This window comes from Mus musculus, chromosome 10, assembly GCF_000001635.26.
Source record: "Mus musculus strain C57BL/6J chromosome 10, GRCm38.p6 C57BL/6J".
NCBI lineage: Eukaryota > Metazoa > Chordata > Mammalia > Rodentia > Muridae > Mus > Mus musculus.
Window position 1 is genome coordinate 4401934 of NC_000076.6, and position 17646 is coordinate 4419579.

Below are 17646 nucleotides of genomic sequence, written 5' to 3' on the forward strand. Positions count from 1 at the left end.
ACTTTTGCTGGGCAGTGGTGGTGCACACCTTTAATCCCAGCACTCAGGAGGCAGAAGCAGGCAGATTTCTAAGTTCGAGGCCAGCCTGGTCTACAGAGTGAGTTCCAGGACAGCCAGGGCTACACAGAGAAACCCTGTCTCACAAAACAAAAGTTGTCAGACCTTCTGGCACCATAGTTTTTCTGCCTTACTAAAATTGTTACCATTTCTGTTTAGATAATAGCACCTGTCATTTACTGGAATCTGAAGTCAACGTTTTTGGTAACACATCTCTTAACAGATTTTCTGGTCTTGTTCAAAAGGCTATACTCACCAATTTAATTGTCCTTTTACTCAGCTTGTTTGAAGCCTTAAAGGCTGTTTAAATGCAGCCGACCTATGTAGGGTAGCTGAGAGATGCTGCTGTTTTTACACTCACAGCAGGCTTGTGACAGCTGGCTCATGCTGCTGCTACTACTCCTTGGGAAACTTGGGTTCCCTTGGGTTATAGGGATTGCAGTGGGGTCCCCAGCATCTCTGCAGAGAGCTGGAAAGAAAGGCCACACACTCGCCTTGGCAGTACTAGCAAGCACAGCATCAGCAAGATGTCACTGAATGTGTATTCTCTGGTGTAGTCGGCCAAGGCACAAAATGAATGCTCCATTGTAGTGTATGCAAAGCAGTACTGGATGAATGTACACACACACACACACACATGAACAGTGGGATCTTGGCAGAGTGGGGGGGGGGCAGAGCTATGACTAAAAATATGACTAATAATTACCATGAAGGTAATTATGTCCTTAATTGTATGTGTTTGTGATATGAGTGATCCATGAGACATGCACATAATACAGTATGTTTGTAGGGAGACCGACTTTGTCAATGTATTACTGCCAAAACAACATACATTTGTAACACAAGTGTTTGTATGGCTTGTAAGCTAGGGCCATGATTCCAGAGTTTTAAGAATGGTATCGAGTGGCGCACTCCTTTAATCCCAGCACTCAGGAGGCAGAGGCAGGTGAATTTCTGAGTTCAAGGACAGCCTGGTCTACAAAGTGAGTTCCAGGATAGCCAGGGCTACACAGAAACTCTGAAAACCAAAAAAAAAAAAAAAAGAAAAAAAAAAAGAATGGTGTTGAAAGTTGGCCTAGTCATTCTTTTTCCTTTAGAACTTTGAGTATATTGACCCAAACACCATACTCTGAACTCTTTCTTATTCAGGTAGCAACATAATTAAGAGCTGAAAGGATCATTATGTCATTTGTGTTTTATTTTGAGACAGTTCTGCTGTGTTATTGTTGGCCTCAAACTGGGCAGTCTGCCTCTGCTTTTCCAGTGCAGAGATGAGTGCGTTTCCCTGTGTAGCCAGGGCTGCTCTGGACATCAGGATCTGCCTGCTTCAGCTTCCTGAGGTTCTAGGTGTGTCCCCTGCGCACTGACAGCCCCTTGACTTAGAGGGTAGAGTAAGAGTCACCAGTAGTGAACGCTGGCTTTGCTGGTTCAGAACTTGACTTCTCTCTTGCCAGTGTGGTGCTTTCATGATCACAAGGTCAGAAGAAGACTCTCCCCAGCTCAAACATTACCTTAGGAAAACACAGAGCGAGAGTTACTACTTCTTGTGGTAGAACTGAATTTCATTTTCTAAGAAAAAAGGGGCTTTCCTTGGTCCACAAACCCCTGGTGATTCTTCACTGTGTCAGGCTGACATAAGTAACAGCATAGCAGTGAAGGCCATTGACTGAAGACTGCGGTTAGTGATGTGGCCCTGCCTTCTCACAAGACTGCAGGGCTGAGGCTCAGGTAGCCGAGTAGGTGTTAGGCTCCACGTGGCAAACTAATGAAAAGGAGCCAATGCCGTCTTTAAAACTCGGGACCTCACTTACTGCATTTGCACACTAGCCTAGTCATCCGATGCAAGTACTTGGGAGTAGAGCCCGGGCGGGGCTGCTGCTGACCTCAATGGTGATGAGGATGACGATCATCCACTCCAAGCGGAGTGCTCGCTTCTCATTGAGGTGATTCCGCATTAGGTCTGTTAGTTCCATGCAGTGCTGCAGTTTTTCATTCATGACCTGCAAGAAAGAGAAAACAGGTAAGATATGCTAGGTCATCAAATTCTTATGCTTAGTCCTCTAAGATGACCAGCGGTTAGCAAAGGGTGTTTAATGACTCCATCTAGAAACCTTTTTGTAATGCAGTTTTGTTTTATTGTGTATGTTTATGAATGTACATGTGCATAGATGCCTGTGGGGCCAGCTTGTACTAAGCGTTTGTGAGCGAGCTATATGGGTGCTGGGATCTGGTTTGTTTTTTTTTTTTTTTTGGTTTTTCAAGACAGGGTTTCTCTGTGTAGCCCTAGCTGTCCTGGAACTCAGAAATCTGCCTGCCTCTGCCTCCTGAGTGCTGGGATTAAAGGCGTGCGCCACCATACCCAGCCCCGATCTGTTCTTTTGAGAGAGTTTCTCTGTACAGCCCTGGCTTCCCTGGAGCTCCCTCTGTATACCAGGCTGGACTCAAACTTTGCCTGCCTCCTGAGTGCTGGGATTAAAGGCGTGCAGCACCACTGCCCGGCAGATGCTGGGATCTTAACTCTGTACAGGACACACTCCTAATCAAGCCATCTCCGCACCCGCTTATTTTGAGATGGGGTCTCATGTAACCTAGGGTGGCCTTAAGTCTTCTTGCTACCACCTCCAGGAATGCTGGTATTCCATGGGCCACCACATGAAATCAGTGCTGGCTACTGAACTTGAGGCTTCATGCTTGATGGCAAACTAAACTACCAGGTCAGTTTTATTTCTTGGTCCCTTTGTATTGCAGTTTAAAAAGAAACCCTGCATACTAATCCATGACTGATGGATGTTTAAGAAATAGCATTTTGTTACGGGAACAAGAAACTTTATTAAGCATGACAAAGACTGATTTGGCACTTTTCCTCTCTCTCTTTTCTCTATGCTCATACCCTTTCTCTCTTTCTCTGTCCCCCATCCCTCCCAATGGCAACTCCTCCTGGCCTCAATTCCCAATAAACCTGCCTTTAATATGATCTTAAAAAAAAAAAAAAAAAAAAAAAAAGACTGATTTGGCACAGGGGCTAAGCTAATAAGGCTTTTTACTCAAACATGTAGTACCTGTAACAGAAACTCACCACTAGATGGCACCATCACTAGCTGAACTGGCAAAGGTTCTCGGTTATGACGCCTTGGATAAGCTGGAGTGGGGTATGGATGGGAGTTGCACCAAATAGCATCTGACTTTAAACCTGGATGTGAGTGTAGCTATCTACCTTCTTAGAACCTGTGCACTTCTGAAAGCTGTAAAGTCGGAACATTTATAGTTAGTGAGTGCAGGTTTGGCCAGTATGAGCAGCAGTCTAGGCAGGGATTCCATGGTGTAGCATCCAGATTTCCAGTATGTAGCATCATAGCAGGTCATATTCAGGGTTTGGCACAGAGCATTTAACTGCTTTACCAATTAGGGTCAACACACAGAACACAGCGGTTGATAGAATCACATTGTAGCTTCTAACCTATAAATGTCAGGGTGGCACTGCGGTCCTTTGTGGTCTTTGTCCACTGCTTAGTCTTGGCCTCTGGTGTGCTCATCTTTTAAGATCCTCTCTCCATTTCAACTGTACACAGCACAGAGAGCATGCTCCTCCCCAACTTTACTGCTTTAACAGCAATCTGTGCAGTGTTCCTGTAACAACGTTAAAGACTCCTGGGGCCTCGAGAGAGCTCAGCGGTAGGAGTGTGACTGCTCCTGCAGAGGACACCCAGGCTGCTCCCCAGAACTCCTATCAGCAGTTCACAGCTGCCTGTGACTCCGCACAGACACACATAAGACAGATAAGGAGCATTCCTGGAGGTGAATATTGTGAAATCTCAGTCCTGGAGCAAAGGCAGGCGGCAGATTTCAGAATCTAGAGCCAGCATGATCTACATAGCAAGTTCTTGGCCAGCCAGAGCTACACTGACCCCATCTTGAAACAAGAAGTCCCTTGATGATTAAACTTAAGTTTTCTTTAGTTCAAAGCTGGATTAGCCTAAGCCAAAGCAGTTTCAGACTCAGGAGACTAACTGCTGGTTTAGTGGATACCTAAGAATGTCAGTACAGAGAGCCTGAGATCACTTGGAGACCCAGGAAGGGAAATGCAGCTAGATGAATCCAGTAAGAATTTCCAAGGAAAGGGAGAGCAGAGGTCAGGAAACGTGGTGGTGGTGCAGGCAGCAGTGTACAGCCCTGAGCTCACGGCTAGATCCTGACCAATTCATTAAGCTTACGTGGGAACAGGCCAATTCTAAGAGGGGGAGCTGCCTACATCTTGGTGGCAGTCATACTCCATCTCATTGTAATGACTATTATAACAAAGCACACCAAGAGACATCAAAGGGGAAACTAGAATACTTCAGTATGGCTGCACCTAGAAGCTTGTCACAAGGGGCTTTATTTTCAGAAGTGGAGACAGCATTTGCATCGCATGCGCCTATTCTAAGCATCCTAGTCTGAGAGACCTCACGGAACCACTTCCTCCCGCACAGCTCACTAACCCCTCCGCAACACGCTACTCGCCTGCCAGCCACTCCATACTTAGGGAATCAACATCCTTTTGAGACCGGGTCTCATGGAACCCAGGCTGGCTTCTAACTCACTCTGTAGCCAGGGTCTTATGCGGATATGTAGGTCAGTGTTTATGAAGTAGGCTGCTAAAAAGTCAGCAGGCCTCCCGACTTGTTTTAAACAGAACACAGCAAAAAGGATGAGTTGCCTGGGCCTGTAAATAGGCAGTGAGACACTGCCTCATGTGTTCTCTAGCACTGCCTTACCGTGTACACAATGGTTAGTAGGTGCCCTGTGCAGAAGCGTCTGTGGTAAGGAGCTGAAACCTTAGTGTATGAGCCGCCATGTGAAAAGGCAGGAAGCCGGTCCTTCCCAGGCAGGCAGGCCGCAACTGCTTGCAGCTCTATGAGAGGCCCTGGCCCAGGAAACTAGGACAAAGCTGCTGTCAGCTGCTAGTTTTAGGGAAACTGTACGGCAGTTAGCTGATGCCAGTGCTGGAGAGGCCTCATTGACACACAACTCTGGTCTCTCCCTCACATCTTCATCTTCAGCCTGTGTACTCTCCAATCAGGAAAGCCATACTTGTTTCATCTGTCCAGACAACCTGGATTAGCAAATGTCTCAGACATCTGGAATATGGAACTACTACAGAGGAAGACTGAAGTTACCCTCTAGTGTCTATAAGGCATGTGCACATCTACATGTATATATACAATGAACACAAGCAAGTATCACACCACATGTAACATGCAAAGGAAAAATCATGTTTAGCTACTTGGGAGGCTGATGCAGGATTCCCAAGTCCAAGGCCGGCCTGGCAGTACAGTGAGATGTCTACTCTCCAAGCAAACAAGGAAACAAGCATTGAAACCAGGGAACTCTCAGGAGTGAACCTTTGACACAGAAAGCTGAGAAGTGGAGCCAAATGTGACTCACATCTGTAACCCAAGAACTAGGGCTAGGACAAGAGGAGCATGGGGCTTGAGGCCAGCCTGGGCTACAGTGTGGTATTTTGTATCTAAAACTCCTCTTGTAACCATTATGTTTTATACCTTCCTTCAGGTGGTCAAGGCTGTCAGGTTCTTATCTCTAGTCCAGCTTGGTCTTGAGAGCAACTGTCCTGTCTGTCTCCTGAGAAAGAGAGACTGGAAAGTGACAGCAGAGAGGACACGAGGAACTGGTAATCCAAAGAGTATTTCTCCAAATGCTGAAAATTTCAGCTATACTAATTGTAGCAGAAACCCTGCCCAAGTGTAGCCCTGGCTGTCCTGGAACTCTGGCCTGCTTCTGCCTTCAGAGTGTTGGAAATATAGGCATGCACCATACCTTAACTCTTCGCGTGATGCTAAGGAACTGGCAGGTCTTGTCATAAAGCTCTTCCAGGTTTGCTCTGTCCCAGTAGAAGTCAGGGGTGATCAAGAAATCTGAGCTCAGGTTTATTCGGTGCCTAAATAAAAAAAGGACAGCTTAGCTTATTTATGGTGAATTAAATATCAGCTACTATTTAGCCCATATTTTCATAGTGTCATGTGAGCACTCTTAAAAGTAACTTCAAAAAATATGGGGGAAGTACCTGTGTACCCTAAAACAACACCAGGATGAAATAAGGTAACACAATAAGCCTCACTTTTCTTACCTGCAGCTCTCCTATCTCACTCATTGACCACCTTTAAGGTCCCTCTATATCCTTTCAGTCGTTACGCAACCACAAGACAGGCAAAAATACACTAGGTCCCTTTCTGCTAGCTTTGTAGGTTAGCCTGGCCTGGAACTTACTATGTAGCTCAGGCTAGCTTGGCATTGGCAGCTTCAGTCTCTAGTGTATTAAGAACATTAAGGTTTGTGTGTGCTACCGCACTGGCTGACTTAATTTTTACCTATCCTTTTGTGTCAGATGTCTGAGCTTACTTTAAAATTGATGCTGCACAGCACACTTGCTGGTTTTGTGTGTCAACTTGACACAAGCTAAAGAGAGGAAAGAGCCTCGGTTGAGAAAATGCCCATGAGATCCAGCTGGAAGGCATTTTCTCAACTAGTGATCAAGCAGCGTGGGTCTAGCCCATGGTGGGTGATGCCATTCCTGGACTGGTGTCCTGAGTTCTATAAGAAAGCAGGCTGAACAACCCAGGGGAAGCAAGCCAGTAAGCAGCACCCTCCACAGCCTCTGCATCAGCTCCTGCCTCCAGGTTCCAGCCCTGCTTGAGTTCCTGTCCCGACTTCCTCCAACGATGAACTAAATGATATGGAAGTGTAAGCCGAATAAACCCTTTTCTCTCCAACTTGCTTTTGGATCATGGTGTTTTGTAGTAACAATGGAAACCCTAACTAAGACACATAGTAAAATAAATACAAGTAGCTGTTCATTCTTTAAAAAATATGTTGGATACAGTGGTGAGTCTGTTTAACCTACCAAACAGTTCCAAACTCTCTAAGGATGGCTTCTCCATGTACAGATTTGTATATATGTTTATGTTAAGAGAAATAAAAATATTTTTGCTATGCAAATGGAATAATGCCATATAATAATTTGCAACTTTATTTTTTGTTTTGTTTTGTTTTTTTTTTTGTATTTTGAGACTGTAACCTTGGCTGACCTGGAACTTACTGCAGCATATACAGGCTGGCCTTTGCTTCCTCCCACCACATGCACCACTGTATCTGGTAATTTTTAACTTTTTTAAGACAAGGTCTCAGCCAGGCATACTGGTGCATGCCTATAATTCCAGTACTTGGAAGGCAGAGACTGGAAGATTTCTGAGCTCAAGGATAGCCTTGTCTACAAGGCTGATTGAGAAGAAAGAGTGTGTCTCTTATAATCTACCCTGGTCTCAAACTTTCTTACTAGCTTGAGAATCATCTTGAACTTCTGATCATGCAGTGCTGGGGATCCAAGCCAGGACTCTGTGCATGCTAGGACTGTGCATGCTAGGACTGTGCATGCCAGACAGACTTGCTACCAACTGAGCTGCACTGCAGGACCGAGACCTAACTTTTTACCTAAGAGAGTTAGCTTTGTTTCTTTTCACAGATCATTACATCTCTTTTTAAAAAGGGGTTTATTTTTATTTATGTGTGTGTAGATCTATGTGTCTGTGCAGATGTGTGCGTGTGTGTTGTGCGTGCATGTACACATGTCCTTAGAGGCCAGAAGAAGGTGTCAGATTTAGAGTTGGAGGTACAGGTGGTTGGGAGCTGATGTATTGGTAACCAGACTCACGTCCTCTGGGAGAGCAACAAGACTCTTAATTGCTTTCTAGTCCTATTCTTTCTCTTTTAAAAAAGAATTATTAATGTGTTCGTGTATGGTGTGTGTGTTTGGTGTATGTGTGTGTGTGGATGGTGTGTGTGCGGATGGTGTGTGTGTGTGGATGTGTGCGTGGGATGGAAACATGTAGAGATTAGAGGACAGCTTTGTGGATTGCCTCTGTGTTTCCAAGCTTTTCCTTGGGTTCCTGAAATCAAACTCTGGTTGTCAACTTTGCTGGCAAGCGCCTTACTAATGAGCCACCTGCTGGCCTGTCACACTCTGTAATAATACATAAGAACTTTCACTGTAAAGATTTAAAAAACGGGGTAAGGAAAGTCAGGCTTTGTAGAAACTATTCAATTTGAGAATTAAATCTATTTAGACCTAACTTTTGAGTTTGGGAATTATACTTTGCTTATAGATTATGCTTGTATTAGAGAACAGGGGAACACAATCTCTCCTACGTCTCACATACACAAAGTCTGTGTGGCTCTACTGTTGGATGTTCTTGATGAATGCCCTATGGTAAGAAGCACAGATGCTGAAATGCTGGGCCTCCTGTGGTGGGCATGTCGGATGACAGTTCTCAGGAAAACATCTACAAGGAGCTTTGAGCACTTCACTCAGAAGGAACTGGATGACACTGTCCAGGGAGACCTCCGCAACCAGGATGCATCCCTCCAAAGACAGGAACGCAGCACAGTTGAGTGACAAGCTCGTCTCAGCTGCCTACTGTGCAGCGTCAGCCTCAGTAAAGAAGGGTAAAGCTTCCTGCAGCCATTGTCCTGCTTTCTTGGGGGTCTTGTGCTGAGTGACAGGCTTAATGTAGATGAGTTCTGCTCTTGTGAACCCATCAGATTTCCCGACAGTCCTAACAGAGCCTGGCTGCTCCTCATGGGGGTGGGGGCTCGGGGGGTAGAGAATGGTTTTCCTGCTTATTTCCTTTTGTCTTAAAGGAAATCCTTCATTTACAAGAGAACAATTTACCTGAGGGCAAAGAGCTCACCCATTTTCTGCATAACTTCTTTATGAGACAGTTTGACTTTCTTCCCAGCTTTTAATGCCTGTTTGGGAATAAAACAAAACAAAAACCCAAAAACACATACACAATGGTCCTTTGTGGGTCCCATGAGCTGCAGTCAGAGAGTATTAAAACCTGCACCCCTTCCAGCAGGCACAGTTCCCGTTATTCTACAAACATCACAGCAAACACTGACTTTTTTTTTCTTTTTTCATTTTTTGGTTTTTCGAGACGGGGTTTCTCTGTGTAGCCCTGGCTGTCCTGGAACTCACTTTGTAGACCAGGCTGGCCTCGAACTCAGAAATCCGCCTGCCTCTGCCTCCTGAGTGCTGGGATTAAAGGCGTGCGCCACCACGCCCGGCGACTTATTTTTATCTGAGTATTTGCTTGCATGTATATCTGTGCGTCACATGAGTGCTTAGTTCCAGTGAACACCAGAATCGGGTACTGGGTACCCTGGAACCGGGGTGACAAGCAGGTGTGAGTCCCCATCTGGGTGCTGGGAACCCAGGTTACCTGCAAGAGCAGCAAGTGCTCTCAATATCCGTCTCTGTAGCCCCGCTCCTTATCTTACCTGTAAAGTGGGTTCTCCTTCCCAGGAATGATTGATCCTATTAGTCCATTCTGGTAAAAACCTGGGGCTCTGTGAGTGCGCGACAAGCGCGTCCCCACTGGGCTCCCCCCAGCAGTGCTGGCCCTTCCCTGAATGACACTGAGAGCACTGCAGTCACAGCAGAGTCATCTCAAGTCACAGCCAATGTGGGATTCCTGGTCGTTAGCTCATCGCTTCGTGTGTAACTGAAAGTGTCTTACTACTAGTTACTATTTATATTCAAATATGCATATTATTATGCTGAGCAATTAGTACTTCCCCCCAAGAAACCAATTATTGATAAAAAGCAGAGAGCTGATATAATTACCTCTGGAATGGACTGAATAGACTCAATAAATTTGTCCAGGGTTGCTTCCCAAATAGCCAGCTTCACTGGGGAAAGAGGAAGAGGAAAGTTTTCTTACCATCAAGTTCACAGAGTGCTCACAGAGTGCACAGGGCCTCTGTTGCCTCTCACTAACAGGCAAATGCGCAGCTGGGCATGGAGCTCATACCTGAGTCCTGATGACTTCGAGCCTGACCCCGGCCCTCTAAGTATGGCTCAGACACGAAGGCAATGGACTGTCACATGATTTCTATGTAGTCAACTATTTTAGTTATTCACTTACTTGGTTTTTGGTTTTTGTTTTTTCTTTTCTGGTTTTTTTTTTTTTTTTTAGATTTATTTAATTTTTTTATATGAGTACATTGTAGCTGTCTTCAGACACACCAGAAGAGGGCATCAGATCCTATCACAGATAGTTGTGAGCCACCATGTGGTTGCTGGGATTTGAACTCAGGACCTTTGGAAGAGCAGTCAGTGCTCTTAACCGCTGAGCCATCTCTCCAGCCCCCTTTTTTGTTTTTTTCAAGACAGCGTTTCTCTGTATAGTCCTGGCTGTCCTGGAACTCACTTTGTAGACCAGGCTGGCCTCGAACTCAGAAATCCACCTGTCTCTGCCTCCCAAGTGCAGGGATTAAAGGCGTGGGCCACCACCGCCCAGCACTTTTTTTTTTTTTTTTTTTTAAGATTTATTTATTTATTATATGTAAGTATACTGTAGCTGCCTTCAGACACTCCAGAAGAGGGAGTCAGATCTTGTTATGGATGGTTGTGAGCCACCATGTGGTTGCTGGGATTTGAACTCAGGTCCTTCGGAAGAGCAGTCGATGATCTTACCTGCTGAGCCATATCTCAAGCCCATACTTTTGATTTTTTTGAGACAGGGTTTCTCTGTGTAGCCCTGGCTGTCCTGGAACTTAGTCTGTGGAGCAGGCTGGCCTTGAACTCACAGAGATCTGCCTAATTTTGCTGCCTGAGTACTTGGGTTAAAGGTGTGCACCACCCCAGCCCAACAATGAAATTTTTAGTAATTTTAATACAAAACCAAAAAAAAAAAAAAGCCAAAGAACTAAAACTTCAAAGCCAAAGATAAAAGAAGTTAAAGAAAGAAAAGGAGGGCGTGGACTCCAGATTTCTAAGTCTGTTGGAAGAACACGTATATCTCCTAGAATTCCATATTTTTTCATGTCTCTGAAACTCAGAGGGCACAAGTCACACCTAGCCTTACAGGTAGTGCTGTGCGTGAGGCAGGGGGTTAGAGTTTCATGGCCTTTCTTATACTCCTCAGGGCTGTGAGCGAATCCCAGCACCTCAGAGGCTGCACAGAGGAGGCCTTACACAGCACCCATGGTTTCCGGATCTCAGCACACGAGCTGGGCTATCTCTGAATTAGAGCACCGAGTAGAGCAGCCGTGGAGAGGAGAGAACAAAGGCAGTGAGTCCGGGAAAAGGAACTAAGGAACTACACTGTGGAGAAGTGGGGCTTTGACAGTACAGTAACAAGGACAACATAAATTCATACATTTCTAAGGAGAAACGGAATATCGGGGCCGTCCTGAGACTGAAATTATCATCTAGTGCTTAAGAACATGTTATCTGGGTCATCCACAAAGCAGGGACGTTTTACCTGACAGGCAGAGAGCGTTGGAGAACGCAAATTTCTCTAGAATGGCGTCATCCAAGTCCAGCTCAGAGTTTAGCTTGATTTCCCCTCTGTGCAGTTTTGATTGTCCCCTGTGAAAAGAAAAGAAAAATCAGCTTTGAAATCTTAAAAGCAGCTGCTCTTCTGAAAAACACTTCACCAGCTTCTAGAAACCACTTTGACATTTTTTTTTTGTTTGTTTGTTTGAGACAAGGCTTCTCTATGCAGACCTGGCTCTCCTGTAACTTGCTCTATAAGACTAGGCTGGCCTAGAACTTACAGAGATCCACCTGCCTCTGCCTGCGGAGTGCTGAGATTAAAGGTGGGTGTCGCCAGCCTGGCAACAATTTGTTATTACATTTTATAAATGTCCTCCTACCCTTTGACCCACATAATTCTATTCCTAGGAATTAACCCACAAAAATGTCGGGTAAAACTTGTGAACTTTTTTACTATATTTTGAGAGTGTCACACTGTAGCCTAGGTGAGCTCAAACTCATGGGAATTCTCCAGCCTCAGCTTCTGAGTGCTGGGGTTCCAGGTCTGAGCTACTCTGCCCAGCCAATACACTGCTGTTGAGCTGGTGCTGGGGACTGAGCTGGGTCCTCCTGACCACTGAGTCATCTTTTAACTCCACAATAGACTTTATTGTCAAATGTTCATCAGTAAAACATCAGGGAAAAAATGACTCAATAGAAAGATATAGTAGATTAGTAATTCCACAGAACAAACAGGCTAGACTTAAAGGCGTAAGCCTGTAGTCAGAGCACTGAGGAGGCTGAGTAGGGTTTAAATTACAGTTAGAAACTCAGGTAGGTTGTGGCCAGGCCTCGCCTCCTCACCCGAGAATGCTGTCAGGCCTCAGCATTCTCAGAGTGGCTCTCCTGTATCTGCTCACTGTAGTTCTGTGACAAAGTCAACTGGGAAAACATGGATGTACTTAACAGTAAATCCTTCCCGGAACAATCTCATAAACCCGCCTGATGAAGCCGTGCTATGTTAATTTAGGTTGCTCACAAAGAATACGATTTTAATTTTGGAGTAATACTTGTATTTGTTTGACTTAGCTGATTCCGTGAGAAGTTAAACACAAATCCTGTCGTCTGGTGTGGTGCTGGGCGTGTACCAGTAGCTTAAAGGCTCTCCATATATTTGCAGTAATCTCTGCTTGGCTTCGCCGCTCTCACCCTCGTCATGCATGTGCAGAGACACTGCTTACTCTGTCTTTATGTAGTTGAGTTCTTCGTTCTCCCAGTGAACGAGAGCCACTTCATAGGGCTGGGTTTCGTGTCTCTCTAGAACTTGCATCACGTGCTTCATCTAGGAGAGAAGGGCATTCGCTTGCGTTACACCGACTTCCTCATAAATGGCTCCCACTAGTTCAACAGCGTGTTTTCTGAATCTTAGCTTTTAAAGAAAAGGCAAGTTCACCCTGACAAGTAAACTAACCAATGGATTGTAGTAAACTAACCAATGGGCATAAAAAAGAAAATAAAAATCACCATATCCAGCAATTGAAAGAAAATCACTCCTAACAGTAGAGTTTATTTGTTAAGTCTCTTAAAAAAAAAAAAACAAAAACAAAAAAACCTGAACAAATTACTTGTAAAAACTAAAGCAATAGGGACTGGCGAGATGGCCCATTGGTTAATTGGATTTGTTGCAGAAGACCTGGGTTCAGTTCTCAGCACCCACAGAGTATGTAGCTGTAATCCAGTTCCCCAGGACCTGATGTCATCTCCCGAGCCCCTAGAGCGTCCAGCATCCACATGGTGCACATACAAACATGCAGACAAAATACTCACACACGTAAGCTAAATTTAACAAAAGCCAAAGCAACACGAAGGTCTAGAAAATGGTCCCCAGGGGGATAACATTTGAAATGTAAATAAAGAAAGTATCTGGAGCCGGAAAGATGGTTCAGCGGTTAAGAGCACTGACAGCTCTTCTGAAGGTCCCGAGTTCAAATCCCAGCAACCACATGGTGGCTCACAACCATCCGTAATAAGATCTGACACCCTCCTCTTCTGGTGTCTGAAGACAGCTACTGTTTACTTACATATAATAATAAGTAAATCTAAGAAAAAGAAAGACAGAAAGAAAGAGAGAAAGAGAGAGAGAGAGGAAGGAAGGAAAGAAGGAAGGAAAGAAAGGGAAAGGGGAAGGGGAAGGGAAAGGGAAAGGAAAGTCGGGAAAAGAAAAGGAAAGAAAAGGGTCCCCCGTCCTGCTGCTGAGGTGGCTGTGGTTATACTTAGTGAATATCCTTCCACATGTTTGTTTCTGCAGGGCTAAGGACAGACCCACATGCATCCACATGTTTTCTATGAGCATATGTGTAATTTTTTTATATGAATGGGGCTATATTATGTATTTGGTTTATTGCTTATATTATGTTAACTGGGTTCCCAAATGAAATGGAAACTTTGCATGTCAGCGTGTGAGATGTTGATGGTCTTTGACCCAGCTGGATCTAATTGGTAAACAACGTTGTTAGCAGCCAATAGCTGAGCAGGGAAACAGAGGCAGGACTTTGAGGTTGGGTGTCAGGGGGGCTCAAGGGAAGAGGAGAATCACTGTTGCCCACAAAGGAGAAGGTCCTGGCCTGAGACCTGTAGAGCAGAGAGACCAAAACACTGCCAACATATAAGAGTCAGGGAATGTGTCCCATGCGGGCTACCAGCCTCAGTCCGTGGCGGCCAGGATAGAATAAAGGTTTTAATAAGTAATAATTCAAGAATATCGGAGGGGGGAGTGTATTAGCCGCAGGGAGGTTTGGGAGTGCCCAGCCATTGTGGTAGCTCAGCATATCAGGAAGTTTAGCGGTAACAATACTACCACTTCAATACTGTACATATGGACATCTTCACTGCTAGTCTCTTTAAAGGAAGCTGTGCAATTTCTTTCTACACCCTGAATCTTTATCCTTGTGGGATGATTTCCATGCTCTTCCATCTCAGGGCATCAACTCTGCTGCCTATGTCTTCCTGCTGTGAGGTATTTCTTGAAGAACTGCTAAGAGCTATGGCTACAGCCCTATGGCAGAGGTCCAACATCCTGGAAGTGAGACTACTGTTAGTACTGAAAAGAAGGGGACAAGGGGAAGGGGAGGGAACACAGAAGGGTGGGGAATAGACATACATGCTTAGAATTCTGGTAAGTATTTCCAATTGCTCTCCAAAATAGCTCTCCCTCTTAGAATCTTATTATCCATGAGCACCCATAAGGCAGGGCCTGTTATTGGCCTCTTCTGTCTCTGCAGTGCCAGGCAGCCACTTGGTCCCATCCACTTCGTTACCCCCACCTCCCCTCCCCCATGGTGTGTGTCTCTCCCTCCTTTTAGTGACCCTGAGAACACCGAGAAGGATCTCTCTGAGATTATTCACGGCTCCCTCTGAGAATCAGGATTTCAGAGAGGCAGAGAAGAGGTGTGGTTCCTCTCACATTACCCCAGAGACTGGCCTCACAGTGCAGCCGATCCCGAGATTCCACTGCCCAGACACCATGATTACAGGCTCGGATTGCCATGTCCAGTCAGCCTTCTCTTCTTTTTGGAGGCAGATTTTCTAACTCAGGAACTAGCTTCTATCTCATAATCCTCCTGCCTCCACCTACTGAGTTCTGGATGACAAATAGTATATTGGTTGCACTTATGAGTGTCTCATTTAGTTCAGCTGTATCATAAATCAGAATATTTTGTAAGGTGAGGAAAATGGGATAAGTATTATCAACTGTGCATTGTGTGATGTCCCTGTACTCCAGGCTTCAGACTGCTGGGTGCTAGTGACAAGTTATTCTTAAAATACTATAGTTTATACTTTATTATACTTACAGTTTTTTCTTTTACATTCCAGAACACAGCAGCTCCTTCCCTGATTCAAGAATAGGAGAGTCAACCTCGGCAGAGGGAGAACACATTCTTTTTAGATTATTTATTTTGCCTCCAAATATATATGTGCACTGTGTATGTATGTGACTGGTGCCCACGAAGGGTCAGCTGAGAGTGACAGATCCCTGGAACTAGAGTTACAGTTGGTTATGAACCACCAATATATGTGGTGAGAATTGAATGTGCTGGGCCCTCTCTCTAGCCCCCAGAAGACACTCCTCAGAGTCATACTGAAAGTTATGATAAGGTGGCCATTGTCAGAGTGCTTCTCAATCTCTCTAATGCTGGGACACTTTAATACCATGCTGTGATAACTCCTAAACATAATATTATTTCTGCTGCTACTTTATAACTATAATTTTGCTATGATTATGAATCATAATATACATCTGTATTTTCTGATGGTCGTAGGTGACCCTTGTGAAAGGGTCTCAGCAGTTGAGAGCACACTGAGAATACGGGAGTATAATCACTCGATGGATCACTAAGCCTGGCTTGCTGGAGTGTATGGCTGTGCGTTACTACATCGGGCTTACAGTGTGCATTCTTTTGGATGTCCATCTTTCTGTTCTGCTAGTTACTTGTCCCCTGACTATAGGTTGCTCCCCAAATGCATCTGATCCTTCCTTTCATCAGCTACAAAATGAGACAGCATGTGTTTTATGTGGCTGCTACTGCCACTGTCACTCATTCAAATCTCAAAAAGGAAGACTATGTGAGCCGGCGTCCCTCTCTTACGTATCTGACAGGCAAGCTTAAAATCTTACTTGAAATGCTGCAGAAGTAAGGAAGGACACCAGGCATGGAGCCTCAAAAGGACAATGACTCAAAAGGCTGCTTTGCCCTATTTGCATATTCAGTGAAAGACATACCAGGCAAAGATGATTTGTTTTATTAAAGTTTGTTAAAATTCATTAAAAAAGCCTTTCATCTTGTAAGATGACATCTACCGGGGGCTGGGGATGGCTCAGTGGTTAAGAGAACCTGTTGCTCTCCTAGCACTTGTTTGAACAGTTGGTTCAGTTCCCAGCACCCACGCATCTACTTACAACAATCTGTAACTCCAGTCCCAGAGGAACCAGTACCCTCTTCTGGTCTCCTCGGACAGGCATGCCTGTGGTATACAGACATATATGTAGGCAAAAAACTCATACACATAATAAAATAAATAACTCTTTAATAAAAAGATGACACACAACATTCCACAACCTACAGCATTAGCAAATGCTGTCTACAGCTGCTCATGCACTGACACGGGAGATCCCAGGAGAGGCACACCCCACCCTAGGGACGACAAGCATCTGGGTGCAAACCATCTTCCCAAAGCCATGCCATTCCTGTCTTACCTGAACAAGAATATTGTTCCGGGATCACCTTCTTTTGCAGAACTTTCCACACCCATCACCAAAATATTTGCTGCATCTGTGATGTAAAACACCAGTCAAAGCTGTGTCTTAGCCAGGCATGGTGGCACACGCCTTTAATCCCAGCACTCAGGAGGCAGAGGCAGGTGGATTTCTGAGATCGAGACCAGCCTGGTCTACAGAGTGAGTTCCAGGTCAGCCAGGGCTACACAGAGAAACCCTGTCTCGAAATACCAATCAATCAATCAATCAATCTTACAAGGCTGGAGAGATGGCTCAGGGTTAAGAGCACTGCCTAGGTTCAGCTGTGTGCACCCACACTGTGCCTCACAACCATCTATAGTTTCAGTCTCAGGGGATCTAACACCTTCTTCTGGACTCTGAAGGGCACCAAGCGTGAGTATGATGTACAGCCAGAAATATAAGCAAAATACCTACACATATAATAAAATGCTGTTTAAAAAAGAAAAGTCTTGGAAAATGAAAGTAAGAAACTACTTCCCTACAACATGCTCCAACCTACAGTACTAGAGGTGTTGTCTACAGCTACTCATTCATGCTGATGTTGACTCTGTAACTAGTCGTCCAGGTAATATTACAATTTATGTTCAGTACAACTATAGGTCAAGAATGAAATGTCTTTCTACAAAACTAAAATAAAATACATAGAATTACTACATATTTTCTTTAAGTGACTTAAAGGTCTCCTATTGTTTTAGACAAGGCACCATGTGCTTCAGGCTGGCCTCCAACACAGCATGTAACTAACGATAACTGAACTTCTGGTCCCTCCGCCGTGCTGGGACTGCAGGTGTTCACCACCAGGCTTGGCTTTAGGGATGGAGATCAAATCCAGGGCTATGTGCGTAACAGGCAAATGCTATCAACTGGTCCCAGGCCTATTAACTTTAAATTGTATTAAGTTTGGAGGAAAGGAAACACGGAGAACACAAACGTGACAATGTCAAAACCTAGCTAACATCAAGGTTAGTCACAAGAATTGGAA

General features: G+C 44.8%; 1 protein-coding gene across 6 annotated transcripts in view; it reads right to left on the reverse strand.

The window, feature by feature from the left end:
• Nucleotides 1–1235: 1235 nt before the first annotated feature.
• Rmnd1 (required for meiotic nuclear division 1 homolog) overlaps nt 1236–17646 on the reverse strand; it is a 29237-nt gene continuing 12826 nt past the window's right edge. For 4 of the 6 annotated variants that reach the window (XM_006512478.4, XM_017314053.2, XM_006512477.4 and 1 more), the window contains 9 exons: nt 16623–16698; nt 15220–15259; nt 12610–12710; nt 11376–11482; nt 9734–9798; nt 8780–8856; nt 5872–5992; nt 1941–2057; nt 1238–1568 (listed from right to left, as the gene is read on the reverse strand). In XM_006512478.4, the coding sequence (XP_006512541.1) occupies nt 1536–1568; nt 1941–2057; nt 5872–5992; nt 8780–8856; nt 9734–9798; nt 11376–11482; nt 12610–12710; nt 15220–15259; nt 16623–16698 (737 nt within the window). In that variant the 3' untranslated portion in view covers nt 1238–1535. Of the gene's footprint in view, nt 1569–1940; nt 2058–5871; nt 5993–8779; nt 8857–9733; nt 9799–11375; nt 11483–12609; nt 12711–15219; nt 15260–16622; nt 16699–17646 lie in introns of all 6 variants that reach the window. The other 2 variants (NM_025343.6, NM_001358796.1) reach the window with 1 other exon arrangement.